At 35.9% G+C, this 19,536-nt stretch overlaps 1 protein-coding gene across 3 annotated transcripts; it reads right to left on the bottom strand.

Moving 5' to 3' along the window:
• On the bottom strand, window positions 1-19,536 carry LOC108682521 (WD repeat-containing protein 76). 3 transcript variants are annotated; one of them, XM_047883537.1, is made up of 13 exons: window positions 19,423-19,536; window positions 11,255-11,476; window positions 10,683-10,960; window positions 10,451-10,587; window positions 9,636-9,762; window positions 8,307-8,446; window positions 7,797-7,969; window positions 6,400-6,504; window positions 4,763-4,887; window positions 4,288-4,391; window positions 3,641-3,715; window positions 1,401-1,519; window positions 1-1,131 (listed from the first exon to the last, which is right to left on the bottom strand). In XM_047883537.1, the coding sequence occupies exons 2-13, from the start codon at window positions 11,414-11,416 to the stop codon at window positions 982-984; spliced, it is 1,695 nt and encodes a 564-aa protein (XP_047739493.1). In that variant the 5' UTR covers window positions 11,417-11,476; window positions 19,423-19,536; the 3' UTR covers window positions 1-981. The 3 variants fall into 3 exon arrangements, with proteins under 3 accessions (XP_047739493.1, XP_047739494.1, XP_047739492.1); XM_047883538.1 differs by lacking the exon at window positions 19,423-19,536 and adding an exon at window positions 18,777-18,801; XM_047883536.1 differs by lacking the exon at window positions 19,423-19,536 and adding an exon at window positions 14,666-14,977.

Here is a 19,536-nt window from a genome sequence, read left to right as displayed (position 1 = left end):
GTCTTTTTTCATGATTTTATTCACTTTTGTGTTAAAGTTTGTACCGTATAACATAAAAGAACTATTTCAAATCAGCAGCTGGGGTACTAAGCGATCACGAAACGCAGAGCTTCATAATAAGAGTCTTATTGTGGAGAATGAAATTAATTTCAATCAATTAAAAACTAGACAAACGGATTTGTAACTTTCAGAAAACCAAATTGTCTCATCGAATGTATGAATAAATACGGAATTCAGATTAATCTGTCTCAACTAGGTGAGAGGAAACAGCATATTGTGGCGCAGGGAAAGTATTGTAGGTTGTCAAAACGGTAAATTGAGCCTATCTCATTTTCAATCCTACATAACAATACATACACACATTTGATAAATTCAGGAAGTGTTGTAATGGACGATTTTCTAAAATAAGAATATCCGATGATACTTATAAGCACAACGATTGCAAAAAAATTCATTTGTTCCGAGCTCAACACTAAGAATAATAATTTTTTCCTCGAAGTATTCATTCACAATTGCAAACTCACAAATTTCTACAAGTAAGTTGTATAACAAAAACTGTTCAAACATGGACAGGATGGCATCATCTGTCTAAGAGTCCTCATTGAGACGGTTTACTGTACATTTTCATTTATGAAACCATAGCTTAGTAGTACGTTGCGTTAACATAAAAGACACGTAGGTCAATGAAAAATATTGTTCTACAAATACTCTGCAGGAGATAGAGCTTCGAGTCACCGTAGCAAAATTTGTTTTAATCGAGACATCCAATAAAAAATCTTGTTCTATGATCGAGCGCGATTATTTTGTGGAGCGATCAATATCTTAGGTTAACTGAACTCTGGTGGCTGAAGTAAGGCGTCATGGCATATCCATAAATCAAGGAAAAGATAACTTTTCCATTCAAAAATAGTGTTTATAGATGAATACGTCCATCATTCAACATCGACTGTATAAAAAGAAGTTAGAGCAATTTAATCTCAATCATCGAAACACATGACACTTTCCCGAGCTGTTGCCACCTGCAACAACAAACCGCGAGGGGTGGCAGCACACGGTGCTCGAGAAGGTCGTCATCGCGTCGCCCTTCAGAGCCACTACTGGAGAGCTGCCTCCAGTTCTCCACACTTCTATCTGCTCAAATAAACAACTCCTTGAAATTATACTCATGATATTTTAGTATAAGTAGGATTAACGAAAAACTATGCAATGTTTTATTCATGATTCATGTCTACATGAATGTATAACAAAAAATATTCACCATTGAATAGCATACATTTGATCATTATCAAGCTTGTAGTTTTCGCTCTAAAGAATGGAATAACCACTATAAATGTTCCCACCAACCGAACTATACTACAAAGCATGATAGGCGAATTTGTGCTGAAACAGTCTTAGCTTACTATTCTCTCGGGATTGAGCGAGCCCACGACGAAGCTGTCTTCCCGCCCAGGCATGAAATCGGCCTTGTGCGTCGTCAGCCAGCGACCAGTTTGATTGTTGTGCTCCACTGACCACTCCTCTGCGGATAGCAAAGAAGTCCCGTCTATTTAATTAATAGAGGCAAACTTTCTTTCACTAATGTAATGCAATTAAGATTAAATGTAATAAGCACATCTCTACAGTTGATATTGGATGTAATATGCACATCTCTGCAGTTAAGATTCGTCACAGCAAGCCACTATAACTAAAGTAAATTATACACAATACTACATAAAAAATTCAAACAAGTTATCAGACCTCGCGATATCTAGCACTAGTACCACAACCGAGCTTCCGCTGCAGGATATTATTGTCAGGGGATATTATTTCTTCTAAAAATAAAATTGGATTGTGAACAATTGGTTGACCATACAGCTAGAATTTATGGCGGACAATAAACTTCATCAGTAAGGGTAATGATAACGAGCTCGAGTAACTGCTTTTAGCGTCACAGCATTTCCAGTCCGAGGTGTAAGTGCCCTGCCACTCATGAAACGCAGGAATGCAAACGCTTTGGGTAATATAAAAAGACATTTCCAGTGTTCTCAATTTAGCAATGATGAAAATCCACCACCAAGTGATTTACGGCAATGTAGGAAATTTACCACTCAGCATTTATATATTGGCTGGAAGCTAACAGACAGAGCTGGACAGCGCTACTTTGAAATGTAGCGGCCGCTACCGCTACATGCTTTAAATGTAGCGGGCGCTACCGCTACACCCACTAGATTGTAGCGCCGCTACCGCTACATGTAGCGCACTACTGCCCACCTCTGGTAACAAGTAACATGTTGACACTAGTAACAGGCTGAGGTTGACAACATTACACCGAAATCTTTCGTACAGTTTTATTCAGTTATTTATATTATATTATGTATCATGCTGGTTTTTAAATAATATTTAATACTATTAAGTAAAATCTAAAGGCTTTATCTATAAATGTAGCGGTAGCGCTGTAGCGGAAAAACCTCGTATCGCTACTTAAATGTGGCGGGCGCTACCGCTACCGCTACAATTGCTTAAATGTAGCGCCACTACCGCTACTGAAATGTAGCGGCCGCTACATGTAGCGCGCTACTGCCCACCTCTGCTAGCAGAATAATTTTTTTTTTTAAATAAATATGTTCTTTTCTGATCGGCACCGTCGACAATAGAGGCTTGCTTCTCTGACGGTTCCTATTCCGTATGTAGAACTCTTTATTATCGATATTATTAAGTTAAATTTGCCATACGTTTGCAGGTTTATAAATTTCGTCTCGTATGAATATGAGGTATTTTAGGCATTCAAAAGTTCATCTAAAATGCAAGTCATACGGCTTGTGTATTCAACATTTCATGAGATAATTTGTTTAACTTGAAATGTTAGCCGATAGGCGTAAAGCAGAAAATAGCTAAATATTTTAAAATTTTTTTATAGTAAGCTCATTTGAAATTACCAAAAACAAACATTAGAAAAAGAATCAATATCCATAGATTGCATGCTGATTGTTCATCTGCAGTCGAACATAAAAAAAGGTTCAAACGTGAATTTTTTAATTTGATTAGAGTATAAATAATATACGTTTAAAAATTACTTTTCAAAGACAAGACTTCTAAAGAATCCAGTGTCTCCATTGTTACATTGTACAATAAATTTCTAATTTTATTTTCGAATATTAAAAAATTAGTTTTTCAATTTTGTAATACATAATTTTTAAAATTATTTATTCTGTCAATTTATTCATGCATTGCCTCTGACTCCACACAAGTATGCAAAATTTCAGATCAATTGGACAGGTTAAAGTGTGTCAAATATCAATTATAAGATTTGTAGCTGACAAAAGTATTTTTTAGTTTTTTAATATTAAAAAAAAATTTTTTACTTGTTAAAATTATTCATTTTGTTGATTGATTCATGCATTGTCTCCAACTTTACGCAAGTGAGCGAAATTTCAGATCGACAGGATAAGTAGAAGTGTGTTAAATTTTGATTATAACATTTGTAGCAGACAAACAAACAACAAGAAGCAAAGTTAAAGAGAAGTGTTGTAAAATTGAACAAAATATAAAATTGCAAGTGACAAAAAATCGACAGTTGCCATAATTTTCTAGGACAACATAATATTTCATATACTATTCATTCATAACATTACTGTATAATTACCAAGAATAATTCACTTACCTTTAAAAGCAGAAAAGTTTTCCAACTGAATTAACCGGATTTTGTCATCATGGCACGTGGTTAATAACGTATTTCCTGCATGAATAAGATAGAATCATTTCAATTATCCAGCGTAGCACAATTACTTGATAGTTTCCGAGTGTTAAATTTGCTGCATCAACTTTCAGGTCAAGGTAAGTGATATGTAGCACGGCCGGTGCGTGCAGCGATGGACTAGCGGAAGGCAGCAAATAAACAAGACCTCAATAATCTCTGCAACTCTCTGCAACGATATGGCTTACAACAAAGCGCCGTGGTGTCTTGCTGCCATCAAACAATCTCGTGAGTGTATTTTACACTGAATAATAAGTAAAAGATGAGAGAACGCGCGTGTTCAGTACATACATGATCTGGTATTAGGTTCAAGTGATAATCCTAAACCATGAGAAAATTCCGCAGGGAATTTAGCAATATAGCAAATAATGAATGCCTTTACTAGAATGACAAGCATAAGACGATCAAATTATGACAAAATAGATATAAAACGATTACATAGCATACAAACTAAAAAGAGAATCCTTCACGCGATACGCTAGTAACAAGTCGAACAGGTTTATAGACCCAAAATAATGATAATAGATGAAGAATAAATAATAAACAGCACAGACCTGTATTTGGTGAGAAGCGAATCGATGAAGCTGATCTCGGATGTTTAAAGCAGCACACGGCTGATTTGTGGTTCAACTTGCGGTGGTCCCACAACTTGACTTCTCTGAAAAATTCACCTTATAATGTTTATTACCATGTACAGCATGGCAAAGAACTTTCAAACTGTGAAATGAATTTAACAGCAAATCCCCATTGTTATCAAATGTATAAATCGTCAACATTAAAGACATAACTGTCTAAGGATACTATTATGCGGCATAAATGTCAATCAATAGTATAAGATAAAGCTGCATTTACTATTCAACCTGTGTTTTGATGTATTTGTACATGTTCATTTAATAAAATGACTATTCGGAACATATCACCCATAAGGGTACGAAGCAGCAGCACCGTTAAAGGATGGAAATCACTCTAGGTCAAGTCACCCTTAGTCATCATATATGACAGCACTCATGTCATTGATGGGCTAGTCACCCCATATTATTTGAAGTAACGGAATACTGCGTGGCCGTAGGGTGGGCGGCGACAACCTTGATGCTTTTGCTCATGGGGTCCAGCTTATTGGACTTGGCTGATGACGGAGCTTCCCGCATGTCCACCTGCACAACAAACACAATGCTGGTCTTCAGAGGGCCTCCCAAGGAAAATGATGACAATGAATTGTTTCCGCAATAGCCAATTATTGCTGAGCAGAACCGGACATGAACGACAAATTTTTCTCTGTTCTTAATTAAGATAAGTGTGTCTAAATTACCCTGGACCATTATTAATTAAACCCTGAACCTAATTACCCTGGACCAGGGTTGGTGATTTTCATAGGAAAAAAAAAAAAGAATTTTTAAAAAATTTTTTCAAGAATTTTTTATTTTCTTTCAGTTTTTTTTTTGGCTTTTTTAAATTTTGTTTTTGATGTTGCAGTCTATTCATTAGCGCTGTAAAGTTTGTATGGAGCAAGATAACGAGCTAAATATTGGCCACTTAACTGGCTTCAATATACAAAAACACTTCAGGAATGCGGATCTTCTAAAACATTGAAGAGTCACATAACAGATAGGTAGCTGATAGCACAGTGCACAGCACTATCAATAGATCTACTAGTTTTATGTGCTATAAATCTACCAGACTCTACCCTCTAAACACACTGACTAGTAGTGACTGAGTGACTGACTACACTGTTGCCATTTGATTCAGACCATTAAACCAATACTAAACATAAACTGAACGACAACCAAACCTCAAACGACTTGAAATGAGACTGATGTTATGAGAAAAGCTAACGCTGTTTGAAATAAACATGTACACAATATAAACATGTTATTTTCAATCACTGCATTTAATTATTTTATATATAGTTTTATAATTGTAATTGTTTTGTTTCTACTTATAAATTCACATATTTAAAGATTGAACTTAAATATTTTCTTTAAAATACTCATATTAGAGTGGAAAATCTTTCTAAATGCCTAAGAGGTCAATAGAATCTCAACCAACCCTTCTTATATAAGCTAGCTAACACGTGTAAATTGTATAATGTAATTAATATATAACAAATAGTCAAATAGTTAAAGACTACTTATATCCTTATAAGAATTAGCTAAGCCGCTAGCTATGTACAATGTATTGCAACACTTGATGTCTCTGTACCAAAAACATGCAATTCAATGGAACCTTATACATACTGAAGGCAACAAGTTTATATTCCAATTTGTCATAGTACATTTATACTAAATCATGAATAACAATACCTCAAAATAAATTAAAGACTGCTACTCAAAATATTGATATATATATAAAAAAATAAACAATCGTCACAACAAGGACGATGTAATGGTTTCCAAAACCTAAGCAAAATCTAATTTGTTTTCAATATAGTAATTAATAATTTTTCCTGAGGAAACGGTGCTTTGATGACAATCAAGTTTTTGCATGTAATCACTGTTCATACCAGAATACTTGATATCAATCTTGATTTACCGTTGAAGAATCCCAACAGTAGTGGAAGTATAGATACATTACTCAGGGATCGGGCAATTTACCGTTCCTTTGTAACAAAAGCGGCCTTCCTTATCAGTTATACAAGTTTGAGAACAAACAGCAGCAGCAAGACTCACGAATGTTACGTCCCCAGTGCCGGCGCTCACTAAGAGGAGGTTGGCGTCCACTTGGCTATGCCACGTCAAGTAGTCTTGCCTGCGCTCTTGTGGCCGGCTGTACACCTGTGTGTTGGATATGACAGTTTACTTAATGTAGGACAGTAGCATTCCAGTAACATCTACGGTGATTAAACTTTCTTAATAGGTCAGAAAAGGTGTGTTCAAAGTGGATTCTTTAATAAAGGTGTTTTTCAAGTTTTATTTTAATGAAATTAGGGCAACATCTGACAATTAGTGCAACAATTAGGCAAACCGTCAACTGTATGACATGCTAATTCAATTCAATGTATGTTGCAAAGCGTGATTATGATTGGCCCACCACATTTTGTAAAGACGTTCCTACACATTAGGAATAACATACATCTTTCTTTTAATAGAAACGTTGATGATATTCAAATTTTTGTCGATATAATATTCATACAACAGGAAAGTTTTATTCAATAGACCACTCAATATGGTCATCTTTTTAGAATATGGTTATTTAGGTGACAAAAAAGTGTAGTGCAAATTAGAACCTTGAGCGATCGCAAATCCTGACTCCAATCATCAAGTCATTTATAAAATTTGCTCATTCTGTGATTCTGAGAGAGACGATAAACTTCATGAGCTTTGACATCAAGCAGCTAAGATGCCGCGCATCATTTCAAGCCTCTGTCCTCTGCCGTCATTCAAGGATATGGTCAGAGTGTGCCTATTTGATGCCTTACTGAACTTGATACCAAAAATGATAGCAAAAATGGCACCTACCAGGTTCAAGAATACAAGTTAAAGCGCTACAGAACAACACTATTGCTGGACCAGTAATCAAGGTGTCATTTGAGAGATAATACGCTCCATATCTAAATATATTGCAACGTTCTATATTTAAATCTTTAATATACCACGAAACGTACTTTTTGTTGGGATAGAACTAGATAAAAAATCATATCAGTTTTGATTGCCTGAACCACTTAATATAAGTGCATATTAATTGCTACTTTGCACACGCAATTGCTATGGACCTGGATTCATTTTAATAGCAGTGTAAACACCATAGTATTTGACATGGCTTGCTCGTTAAATGTTTAGCACTGTTTTGACAACAGGTAAACACCCCGAGGTCTCTGGGGGATTTTGAAAGAAGAATGGTTCACATGAAAGAAGAATGGTTCACACACGAGTACCATGAATTCAAAACTTGACCACACAAAAGCATTCATCCAATACAGCAACAGCAAGCCACTCTACTTTTCAGTCCCAAAATAACAAAATATTATTGCTGACGATTTATTTAATCGCGATCCGTAATTTTGTGAAGGTATATGGTCTTCAAACTGCAATAAACTAAACGATAAACAACCACACCATGAGCTTACATCGTCAACAACGAGTCGCTGGAGGTCAGTTGCGCGCGTAGAGCCGTCATAAGACGTGGTGATGACGCGACCGCTGCTGAAGGAGTCCACGGACATGCATGGGATGCCGCTACCGTGGATACGGAAGGACCAGGCGCCGTCTGTCGAGTCGCTCCGGTCCACCAGCCAAATACCTGATCATAGTTTGATAAATTGCATGAACAATGAGAAGCACATTCGGTAGGCCGTTACGTTATGAATTATTGTAACATAATCAGTGAAGATTTGTAAAAAAATATGATGATAATAAGTTCTAAACTAAAACATGACAATGCTTAACGCTAAATCAATAAAAACCATATGCAGAATTATATAATTAATGGAAAAAAGGGTGTAATTTTCCTGATAGAGCTATCAATACTTCATGTGTGATTCTCATATCATATACCAGCCTCATAACAATTGCAAGCTCAATTGGATAATCTAGCAACGAAGCGACAGAAATAGGAACCAACATTTTTCAGTGCTCACCCAGATATCCTTCTTTATCTCCAACGAATAAAATATCATCAGAGTTGCTGGGGTGGAGCGCCATGCAAGTGATTCTCTTAGGGACAACTTTGGCAACGGTGTCTTGTGTGACGACCAGCTGCTTCACATTATGCAGCACTCTGCAAGAATATGGTAGGAACTCACACAGATATATTAGGCTGCACTTGTATGGAACAAGTAATAACATTTTGGTTTCTATGCACTCATCATGATTAGAGTAAATATATTGCACTACTATAGGCAAGCAATTCATAGAATATTGCCATCACGAAATTAAAAACAATACATGTATACAAATCATGCTTACCAGCATCATTTAACTAACCCATATATGTGGTAAAAAATGATATTACTGATTAATGCTTTACAGGAAAATTATTCCATAATACAAATTTTTAAACATAAATTCATTTTAACCAGCTTACATATATATATATATGCGTACAAGTTTGTGTGTGTATTTTGAGCCTGGTTTACTCAATTTTGAATGGTTGTAACTCAAAAAGTAATAGAGTTAAAAATTTTTGGAAGGTCAGGATTTGTTCCCTGTGTTTTTCTGCATCTCTCCACGAAAAATCAGACAGATCGATGTAGCCATAAGCGTTTGATAGAACTTTCAGTGACAAGTGCTAAAATCGTGCTTGCGCAAAGTTTTAGTAAGATCATTTTGCATAATTATCTTTGATGAAAGGCAATCTTTGGTGAGAGGCAATCTTTGGTTTTGAAATTCCCTCTCACCAAAGATTGCCATGATTGTCTCCCACCAAAGATGCCATGATTTTCTCTCACCAAAGATTGCCATGTTTTTATCTCACCAAAGATTGTCATGATTGTCTCTCACCGAAAATTGTCATGATTGCCTCTCACCAAAGATTGCCATGATTGTGTCTTACCAAAGATTGCCATGATTGTCTTTCATCAAAGATTGCCATGATTGTCTACGGCATCGACCATAAGGTCGGTGAACTCTACCGAAACGCTACATCGCGGAGTGCTTATCAGCTACTGGGGGGGTTTGCTTAAGGTTACTAGACCTTTTATTAGCTTCACTTCCACCCACTACTAATGTCTTGATCGCGTGATCTATCACGTGTCTATCAGATGCTGACTCGTCCTCAATCTCTATCAGGTCAAGTGAATTGACACAGGACATGAGTCAAACTAGAGTTCTATATTTTATATATATAAATTGTGGGTTTTATGGGGTTTTTATTTAATTAGCATTATTATTATCAATGTTATGATAGACAGAAAACAACTCAGAAGACGTAAAAGGTTTTGACTACCAAGTAAAAAACAAATACTCACTCTTGCAATGAACCAATCCAGTTTGGAGACGAGGATGGAACTTCTGTCACACTCTGGCAATATGCAAGCATTTCAGAGCACTCATTTTCGTTTAGTTTTTCATTGAGATAGTGGATGATCTTCTCCCCTGGAAATTTATACATTATAAAATACAAGGCACTGAAAGGCATCTTAATCTTTGTAGGTAATCCAAGGTGACATTTCACCAACAAGAGAGATTAATTTGTGCTATGTCATTATTTCTAATTAATCCATATTAATATCTTTACATTTAGTCCATCTTTCAGTATATTACGTACTAGTTTTGCAGGATTTGCATAATAATTCTATAGCTTGCTATAATAAAACCAGTATGTAATAGTCCTAAATAAATCATTTTTTTATAGATCTTGAAGAAATGGATACATGACTTTGCAATGAATACACGAATTTCTTTCCAAAATGCAAAAATGTGGCTATTGAATATACTGTTGAAAACATTGCCCCTGGTATTCATTCATGACCAAGCCAGCAATTGTAACTAATTTCTTCAAATTAACTGTCAGCTAGAGAAGTAATTAGTTATCCTTCATTTGGCTAGAGTAGACTAGACACAGCTGAAAAAAAAACATTCAGCCATGCTAAATAAATTGCTACAGATAGCAATGCAAGAATTAAAATTAAATAGAGGCTTATTAAATAAAAAATTAATAATTAAATAATAAAAAATAAGGAAATAAATTAAAATAGAGGATGCAAGAATTAAATGATGTCAAATTGCAAGATAAATCTCTGATCCACTAATGGAACAGGCTTTAAAAATTTTTTTTGAACACCTGCAGCAGGACGCTCTCTGTGGTCTTGCAGATCAGACGCTGTAGGAATAATGTAATCCTTCGGGGGAGTATCTGGGGGCTTTTGCAGTAGGCGTTGGCTCCTCCGTTGAACTACTGGGCTCCTGCACACAACAGGCCTGTTATTATGAGGAAATACGAGGATTGAGGAACAATAATGCTCATAAATTTGTGATTATGATCATATCATTTTTGTACACACTCTACCACACACCTTGGTGATCTTTTTCTCTTCATCCTAGATAATCCCCTCTCTGAGACAGTAGCAGACAGCTTTGAGGAAGGCAACAATTCAAAAAGATTTTCCTTAGCTTCCTCCAATTTTAGAGATGACAATATCTCTAATCTCTTCTGAATGTTTTGCTGAATCTTCAGCTCATATTCAGACATGTTTGAAGGTGTGGGTGGAGTAGTCGAAAGGTCTGTTGTTGAAGATGAAATAGAAGTAGTACTACTTGACATGTCCAAGTAACTTCTAGCAGCCATTTTTGTCTGAAAAAAAACATAAAGGAACTATTGATAGATATAAAATAAAATTAATTTGTTTTCAAAGAGAAGGCAATGTAAAACTTATGATTTTTCATACTCTTAGCTCATAACAGGGGATTTAAACATTTAAATTTAAAGAAATGCAAGATTTGGCATTAGGCCTTTACAATTACAAATTGCAGGTTCAGATATCATTCACAATTTGGGAATCAAGTTTGTTAATAACAAATTTTTAGTGCAATGAACATATCAGCTAGAGGTACTGTTCAACATCCAATATTTACAGCAATGCCTTACTTCCTCTTCTTCCATTTCAAGCTTCACTTTAATTTCATCAAGTTGGTTTTTCCTTGTTTTTTCATTACTCTTGCCACTTGGAAACTTCTTCTTCTTGATGCCATGACTGATTGGTGAGGTTTTAGGATGAGCACTGCGCTGGGCTCTGAGGGTCGATGGCATGGCTGCAGTCAGAACTTTCAAATGCTTCTTGGCTCTTCTCTGATGCACTTTGACAAGAATCTGTAACCAAAAATTCATCAGTTAACTATATATTGCATAGTGTGTTTGAAGTGTGTAAATATGGCAGTCATCTTAAATAGCAATTAAGCTATTAAGGCATAATAAAATTTTCAAACAGTAATTTTTGGTTATGAAGAGTTCTAAATGTCTGCAATGTAGTAATATCATAACTTTCCATCTAAGCCATTTTCTGACTAGTGTTCCAATAATCATGGAGGTTCAATAGCAACAATAGGCAGGGCTGCACCAACACCTGTCTGGGATTATAATATAACATTGTCATTAAATATTCTGATGCAACTAACACAGAACCGCAGCATCTTTCCTTCTCAATTGAAATATAAATATAGTCTGGTTCCTTCAAACTTCAATGATATTTTAGGCACAAGAGATACAGAAGGTATTTGTCTAATTTCCATGCAGACCTACAGTTGAAGAGCCCTTGTTAGGTCAAAATATCAATTTAAAATATTCTAAAAAGCTTAAAATATTTAAGCTCAAGCCATCTTGAGCTTAAATAGCATCCATATTTAGTCGCAGGTCTGATAACAAACAATTGAACAATCAACACTTTCAATTGTTATCACTATCAGTCAGACCAAGATGGGATAACATTGGTAAAGAAATTGTGAGAGAGACATAAATAGCTGAAATATACTAATTTAAGGGTGCCAAACATGAATATGATATAGGAGAAGTTTGTTTAGCTTTAGTTCCCATGTTATTGCCGGGTCATTTTGGTTTAATTTCATGGTTGTTCAGTGCATCTATTTTCTTATTCTGTAAATGGGTTCCTAGTTTCATATGTTGTTCATGCCATTTAACTGTTTCATCTGTTTGAATAAGATTATATTATGAAGTATTCTGACTGATTCCATTAATTTAATTCTATATTTCAAGAAGTGTGTTTATAGTCTGGGTTCATTTTTTTTTATTCCTGTGGCAAATTAATATTGATTTTATGTAAATGTATGATCACACCAGTGACAAGATGAAAGAAAGGCTCCTAAAATTTGTTGTACTTCTTACTTCTTGAAATTCATGGCTTTCTGACTGATTACAAGACTGAAGAATGTGCCAAGCCATTTGCAGTACTCATGACTTGGAGGGGAGTGCCTGATCATGATACCAATTGTCATTTTTGAATTGCTCTCTTTAGATCATGACATCATAAAGGAAAGAACACAGGCACTGCACTAGCTAAATATTGATAATGTTGCTGGCTTGATGGATGGTTCATAGTATACTAACTATTTAGTGTGTTAATGAAGAATGGATGGAGGAAATGGTCTCATCTATACTCCTACACAGAGGAAAGTCTACCATTAGTTCCCTTAGCACAAGCAGATGTATTGACGTTTACATAACATTTGACAATATGAAGCAAACCCTGTTCAAGATCAAATGCAAAGAAGCTTGTTCGAGTTATCTTTATAGTTGTAGATATTTTGTACCCTTGTACAAAGTACAGCTTGGTGAAACTAAATACAGTTGCTTTCTATGCCAGTGGAATAGTCAAGTGAGGGCAGATCATTACCAACATCAAATGAGGGAGAATAAAATTCCTGAAGCACTTGTTGAGGGCAGTAAAATTATCCTGCCACCTTTACAAATAAACTTGGACTGATGGAAAATTTTCCCAACTCAATCTATCAAGATAGTGCAACATTTAAATATTTGATTACCAAATTCCCTGAATATAGCCAGGGGAAAATCAGGGCAGGTGACAGTGTATTCGTAAATTGTAGGTAACACTCAGAAAAAACACACTGAATGCTTTCATCAGGAAAAAAAGCAGTAGGTGAAGTGGAAAAGTGGTACCAGGGTAAACTGAGAACCTCAATGATGGCAATTAATTGTTGGGCAGTAGAAATAGAATGTCCAAAAGCCATGAGCAAGCAAGCATATATATACCCTGGACCAAAACGCCCAAAATGATTCAACTTTTGAATTTTTTTCTATATACAATTATTAATGCATTAACATATAATTTTTTACTACATTGCATAAAAATGAGAACTAACACAGCGATTAGAATTTCACATTTGAATCTAGCACAAAAAAATGAACCAGAAAAATATAAATTCTTCTTTGTCACAGAGAAGCTAAAATTTATTGTCCAATGTAATTTGCACTTGCTACCAAAATCTGGATGCTCAAAATGACATAATTTATATAACATCAGAATTTTGTGGCTAGATCATATATATACCTACATTTGTTTACAATTGGATAGAGGATTTCATCTAGTGGGAATCTCTTGACAAAAAAAAAAATAATTAATCAATAAATAAAATAGCATGAAAGCTTTAGTTTCATTATGTAAAGTAGATATATTCCATGCCTGATCAGTATGTTGCAACTTCTTTACAGTGCACATTGCAGTGCATTTACAGTGCATATCAGGCATGCCTGCCATTTTTAGAGCCACAGAACTCCTGCTCCTGGTATGAGTTTAACTGTTCAAAATAACCTTGTTGATTCCTCAGCAGATAAAACTCCATTTTGCCTGCTTGTGAATCTGGAATATTAGGCAGAATTTTCTTGATCGTTAGTTTAAACTAAACATTGGTTTCCATCTTGTGGAACTGTCTAATTGCATCTAATTTTCTAGAATGGCTACCTAGCAGACCATCTTTGACCATTTTGGAAATTGGTAAGAAACCACCAATGAATGAGAACAAATGCCTTTGCTTGCAATCAATTTCACTTATTTAAGACTTCTGCTAATTTTTTATAAAAAATATGATAAACGGCATATTATTTTATATGATATTGCAAAATTGCCCTGTAAATAGTGTTTTTTTATCTGCAGTTTTCAGAAAATTTTGCTTGATGATCCTCTAGATTGAAGCAGATTGGATCTTGGACACTCTGCAGTTTTAATTTATCATTTGATGGTGGTAAATCACAGACTTTTTAGAATTGGTTCATTTTCAATATCCTCATCTACTCAAGATTTAAAACAATACCTTATGCATGATAATGATGGTATCCATGATACTATAGAGGCCTACTTATGCAACTCAAAAATGAATTTGAGACAGAGTCTAAATAAACTCTCTGCTTTGCTACTATCACTTTACTTCTTACTTGAACTTAGTGTTTTAAGATCAAGGTTAATCTGGATGTGGTTGCTGCACATAAATATTGCTACAGGTACAGGATCATCAGGTGTTAAATACTCACGTTTCTTGTTGAAGCAAGTGTGTCTTCAGTTTTACTATAGAAGCCACTAGGATTCATTCTTTTCAATATTATGTGAGGGGCAAAATACACATAACTGACATAAGGCGTAACAATTGTATCTTTTATATATATATGCTCACATAGTGATTAGTGACTACTGACTAATGTCTAATTAGAGAAATTTGTATACAGTTTTTTATCCATAATCTACTGTGAACTGTCAATGCCATATGCCAAAAAGATTACCAGCAGGAAGCACTATCAAGCAGCAATGAAGTTGCCACTTGCCAGGATTCAAAGTTCAATAGGTAGTCTAATAGAAACAATCTATTTTAAAAACATTATAACAGAACTGAAACGAATCTTTCTAATGCAGTAGTGCAATCAAAACAGATTTGTAAATTTGTTAATTTATCATTGCGTATAGTGTGCAAATCCAACCCTAAAAATCAAAGTGTGGCACTGGCAAGACCAGTATTACATGATTTTTATTGATAACTTGACAAGCACTAAGAAGGGTGGTCCAGTGTTAAAAGTTTAGAGTATCAGTTCAGAACTGCAGCATAGAGATGTTACATGCACAGGTTCAATCCCAGCTCTGCTCTGTGTGCCAGTTTCTGGTCAGAGTTGGTGAGAAGGCTGGCTGGTCAAGTGGTTAATGGGTTAAGCACAGCAGAATTTGAGCAGTGACTTGTGTCTTCGAGACCATAACATTTAACAAGCTGTGAATGTTTTGCAATGTTAAGGATTGGCAATAGGCCTACAGCCTAATGAACACTGAAACTGCTTTTATTGTTATCATTAAAAGCAACAAGCACAAGCCACAACTTCACAAGCACAAGGTAAGTGACTAAGTGGTGAGTGCTGAGTGGCAACTTAGCTTAGCCTTATTGGCATTGACAGTAATTCAAAATTTTATTCCATATCTCTGTATGTGTATGAAAAGTGAAAATGGATATTGCTGGTATTCTATGATTCTCTAATTGTATACTACATACTCATAGCCTTCATAGAATCATAGTCCAGGACTCAAAAAGGCAAAAATTTGATAAAAATCAATTTTAATAAAAGGCTCTTCTTGATCATACCTAACCAGCATTACAAAAGGAACTATACTTAGTATACTAGGTCGTATAATAAGACCGAAGACACTACCTCAATTATTCAATGATCAATATTGATCTTTGTCTTTTACTTTGATGGTCAAAGACACGGAATAATGGACATAGCCTATTCATGAAGATTGAAGAATATCATAATCATGACGAATATGGAATCGTGCAGTCGCAGATGCTGTCATCATCATGGTGACATGTAGTCAATATAAAAATTTATATTTATCATGATATGCAGGATTTTAACGTGACAACAATTTCATAGAATGCCAGTCAAATTGAGCCTTTTCAGATATACAGTAACAGCAACTTAGTACCTTATTTTTTTATAGTTGATTTTAAGGCTTCCAGTGCTTGTGCACTGCCCAGCCTGGTCTCTGTCTCTTATACACATCTAGATGTGTATAAGAGACAGCTCCTACACAGAGGAAAGTCTACCATTAGCACAAGCAGATGTATTGACGTTTACATAACATTTGACAATATGAAGCAAGCCCTGTTCAAGATCAAATGCAAAGAAGCTTGTTCGAGTTATCTTTATAGTTGTAGATATTTTGTACCATTGTACAAAGTATGTCTCTTATACACATCTAGATGTGTATAAGAGACAGGGACAGGTTAAAGTGTGTCAAATATNGATAATAAATTCTAAACTAAAACATGACAATGCTTAACGCTAAATCAATAAAAACCATATGCAGAATTATATAATTAATGGAAAAAAGGGTGTAATTTTCCTGATAGAGCTATCAATACTTCATGTGTGATTCTCATATCATATACCAGCCTCATAACAATTGCAAGCTCAATTGGATAATCTAGCAACGAAGCGACAGAAATAGGAACCAACATTTTTCAGTGCTCACCCAGATATCCTTCTTTATCTCCAACGAATAAAATATCATCAGAGTTGCTGGGGTGGAGCGCCATGCAAGTGATTCTCTTAGGGACAACTTTGGCAACGGTGTCTTGTGTGACGACCAGCTGCTTCACATTATGCAGCACGCTGCAAGAGTATCGTAGAACCTCACAAAAAATATATTATGCTGCACTTGTATGGACCAAGTAATAACATTTTGGTTGTCATGCACTCGTCATGATCAGAGTAAATATATTGCACTAATATAGGCAAGCAATTAATAGAATATTGCCATAGGAGGGTATGAAATTTATTCAGGAAATCCTAATCTGGTGCACAGGTAACAAAATTAAAAACAATACATGTATATAAATCATGCTTACCAAAAATATCATTTAACTTGCCCATATTTGTGGTAAAAAATGATATTTACTAATTAATGCTTTACAGGAAAACGATTCAATAATACAAATATTTAAACATAAAATTCATTTAACCAGCTTATATATAACTGTGCAAGTTTGTGTGTGTATTTTGAGCCTGGCAATGTATATACAGCACCGCTAAGCATGGCTCTACAATGACGTCAGTATTTTAGGTTTAAAATCTTCTTCATATATATATACTATATACTAGTAACTGTTCAAGCCGTAGCACAATTTCTCAATACCGGACTTATTGTATTAAAATCACTTGGCGGCTTAAGTCGCAAATTATTGTATTTTGGTGTTACCTGCATCTAAAATTTTATTCTTATTGGGAAAATGAACAAATACTTGCAAAACTTGAAGGAAACAATTAGATCAAACATTGATATTCAAATTGATACATAGAAGTTCAGTTTATATGAAGTTGTTTTTTCTAACTTTTTAAACAAGAGTCAAATTGAAGTTCTATATTTGATATATACAAATAGTGGGTTCAATAGGGTTTTCTTCATTCAATTAGCATTATTATTATCAATGTTACGATAGACAGAAAACAACTTGGAAAACATAAAAGGTTTTGACTAACAAGTAAAGAACAAATACTCACTATCAACCAATCACAGCTAGAAAGCAGATAACATTACAATTCCATTAACAAATCACAGCTAGAAAGCTGGAAGGGGTTAAAATCACAATCCCATCAACCAATCACAGCTGGAAAATGATAGGTTATGTATATGATATGAAATATGATGGACTGAAAGTAGAAAGTTCCTGGCCTTTCCAAGCTTTCAGGTGCTGCTTTTCAATATGCTATGTGTACTGGTTAATTTAATATCCCTCTAGAATTCCACACTGATCCAGAGGCATCAATATTTGTGGGGTCTGTTTGACCACTGCAGGTCTTGTCAACGTCAAGGTACCCTGAGTAACCTCTGCATTTGCCTCACTTTCTTAGCTGCATCAGCATAGGAGAGGCCTGTGACCCAGAGCTTCTCAACTGCCCTGGCAGCAACTATCACAGGGCATTCTTGGGCACTAGCTGAGTGTGACCCACCACAGTTTGCACAAGTACGCTTGGAGCCAGTACTATGAGGACACTCTGACTTGTCATGGGGTCCAGACTCCAGCGCACAATCAACATTTTCTTGGACCATTGCACCCATCTGCCACGTGTCCAACACCCTGGCATCGGAAACACCTGAGCGTTGCCAAACAAATGGTCTCACTGGCCACTGGGTACCTGAGGTAATCAATGTAAACCTCCTTGGGCAACTGCCGCCCCTCAAAAATCACCTTCACTGCGGATGACTCTGCTCTAACTCCTTGATCGCTTGATGGTGGCTTGAAAGACGTACCATCCCTGCAATCTTCACAGTACCTGACTTGGCTGTCTCTAGTAGCTCAGAAACTTCTACTGATGGGTGAATTGGTCCAATCACTCCACTTATAGTAGAGTCAAAACCAGGTTGAGAACACTTGACTTGCCATATTCCTAATTTTAGATACTTCAAGGAGAGAACTAAGGTTGGAATTTGAGGTGGTTCTGAACTCAACTGCCATTAGGTTTCTTCTCGTGCTAGTACGCACTTTAAATTCAGAAAATTTACCAAATGGAGTCTCTCAAACCACGGGCTAACATGACAGGGTTTGTAAGAAATGTGCTTGAGTTAGAGCAATTGGTTTTATAAGAATAGTTAGTCCCTTACCCTGACTCAGGAGAGTTGCATTGTCAACAACACAGACATGCTTCTTTCTGACACTGTCTGGTACACCTTGATCTCCATGACTCCATCCACTGGTCCAAGAGGACCTGAGCTGTCTATTCTGCCAGCATCTAATCCAATAAATGATCCATGCTGGATTGCTGGTTCTCTAGCTTAAGAAGTTAAGCTTACGAGGGTCTATGACACTTTCCCTAGCATCTCTGCATGATGCAACTCTTTTGGGGATGGGGAGTCTAATGGCTTCAAATCTTCTTCATTGTCCTCAGACCTCATCACTGCTGAATACCTAGTAGTGCACTGGGATTACGTTCCCGCTTCTTACTCACACTGCCTTTTGAGGTGAAGGCCGTCTTTTCAGTCAAACTCAAATCAATCTCTTCATGATCTTGATCTACACACTCTGAATCAATCAATCAGGGACACCTGCACTGCTAGTTACATAATTAATTTTATTACTTTCGGCCGCCATTTGGAGAAGAAAGGTGGCCCTGCCGTGACTGCCAAGGCAGCACGGGCTCAGAGATGGTGAAAAAAAATTAAAAAAAAAAATAACTAAAAACTTGAACAGAAACTTACAATTGGATGATCATGAAAGAACTACAAACAAGGCCCACAGAAAAGCAATTACCGAATGCCAAGCCTGCTCAATAGTCAGGGAAAACGATCAATTAGCATCGAGTACCCCAAGAACAGACCAGCTAATAACACACGTCCGCCCGACAGCAAAACCCGTAACGGAATC

The sequence above is a fragment of the Hyalella azteca genome, unplaced genomic scaffold, assembly GCF_000764305.2.
Source record: "Hyalella azteca isolate HAZT.00-mixed unplaced genomic scaffold, Hazt_2.0.2 contig13201, whole genome shotgun sequence".
Lineage (NCBI taxonomy): Eukaryota > Metazoa > Arthropoda > Malacostraca > Amphipoda > Hyalellidae > Hyalella > Hyalella azteca.
This window is presented reverse-complemented; position numbering and strand designations above follow the sequence as displayed.

Bases quoted from the DNA above. Each gene is read 5' to 3' on its own strand.
- LOC108682521 (XM_047883536.1), bottom strand. From the start codon at position 14,722: ATGAATCCTAGTGGCTTCTATAGTAAAACTGAAGACACACTTGCTTCA. The intron at 9,763-10,450 runs GTGTTCAAAAAA...ATAAATTTCCAG, and splicing joins CAGAGAGCGTCCTGCTGCAG to GGGAGAAGATCATCCACTAT. The intron at 7,970-8,306 runs GTGAGCACTGAA...AACTATGATCAG, and splicing joins AGATAAAGAAGGATATCTGG to GTATTTGGCTGGTGGACCGG.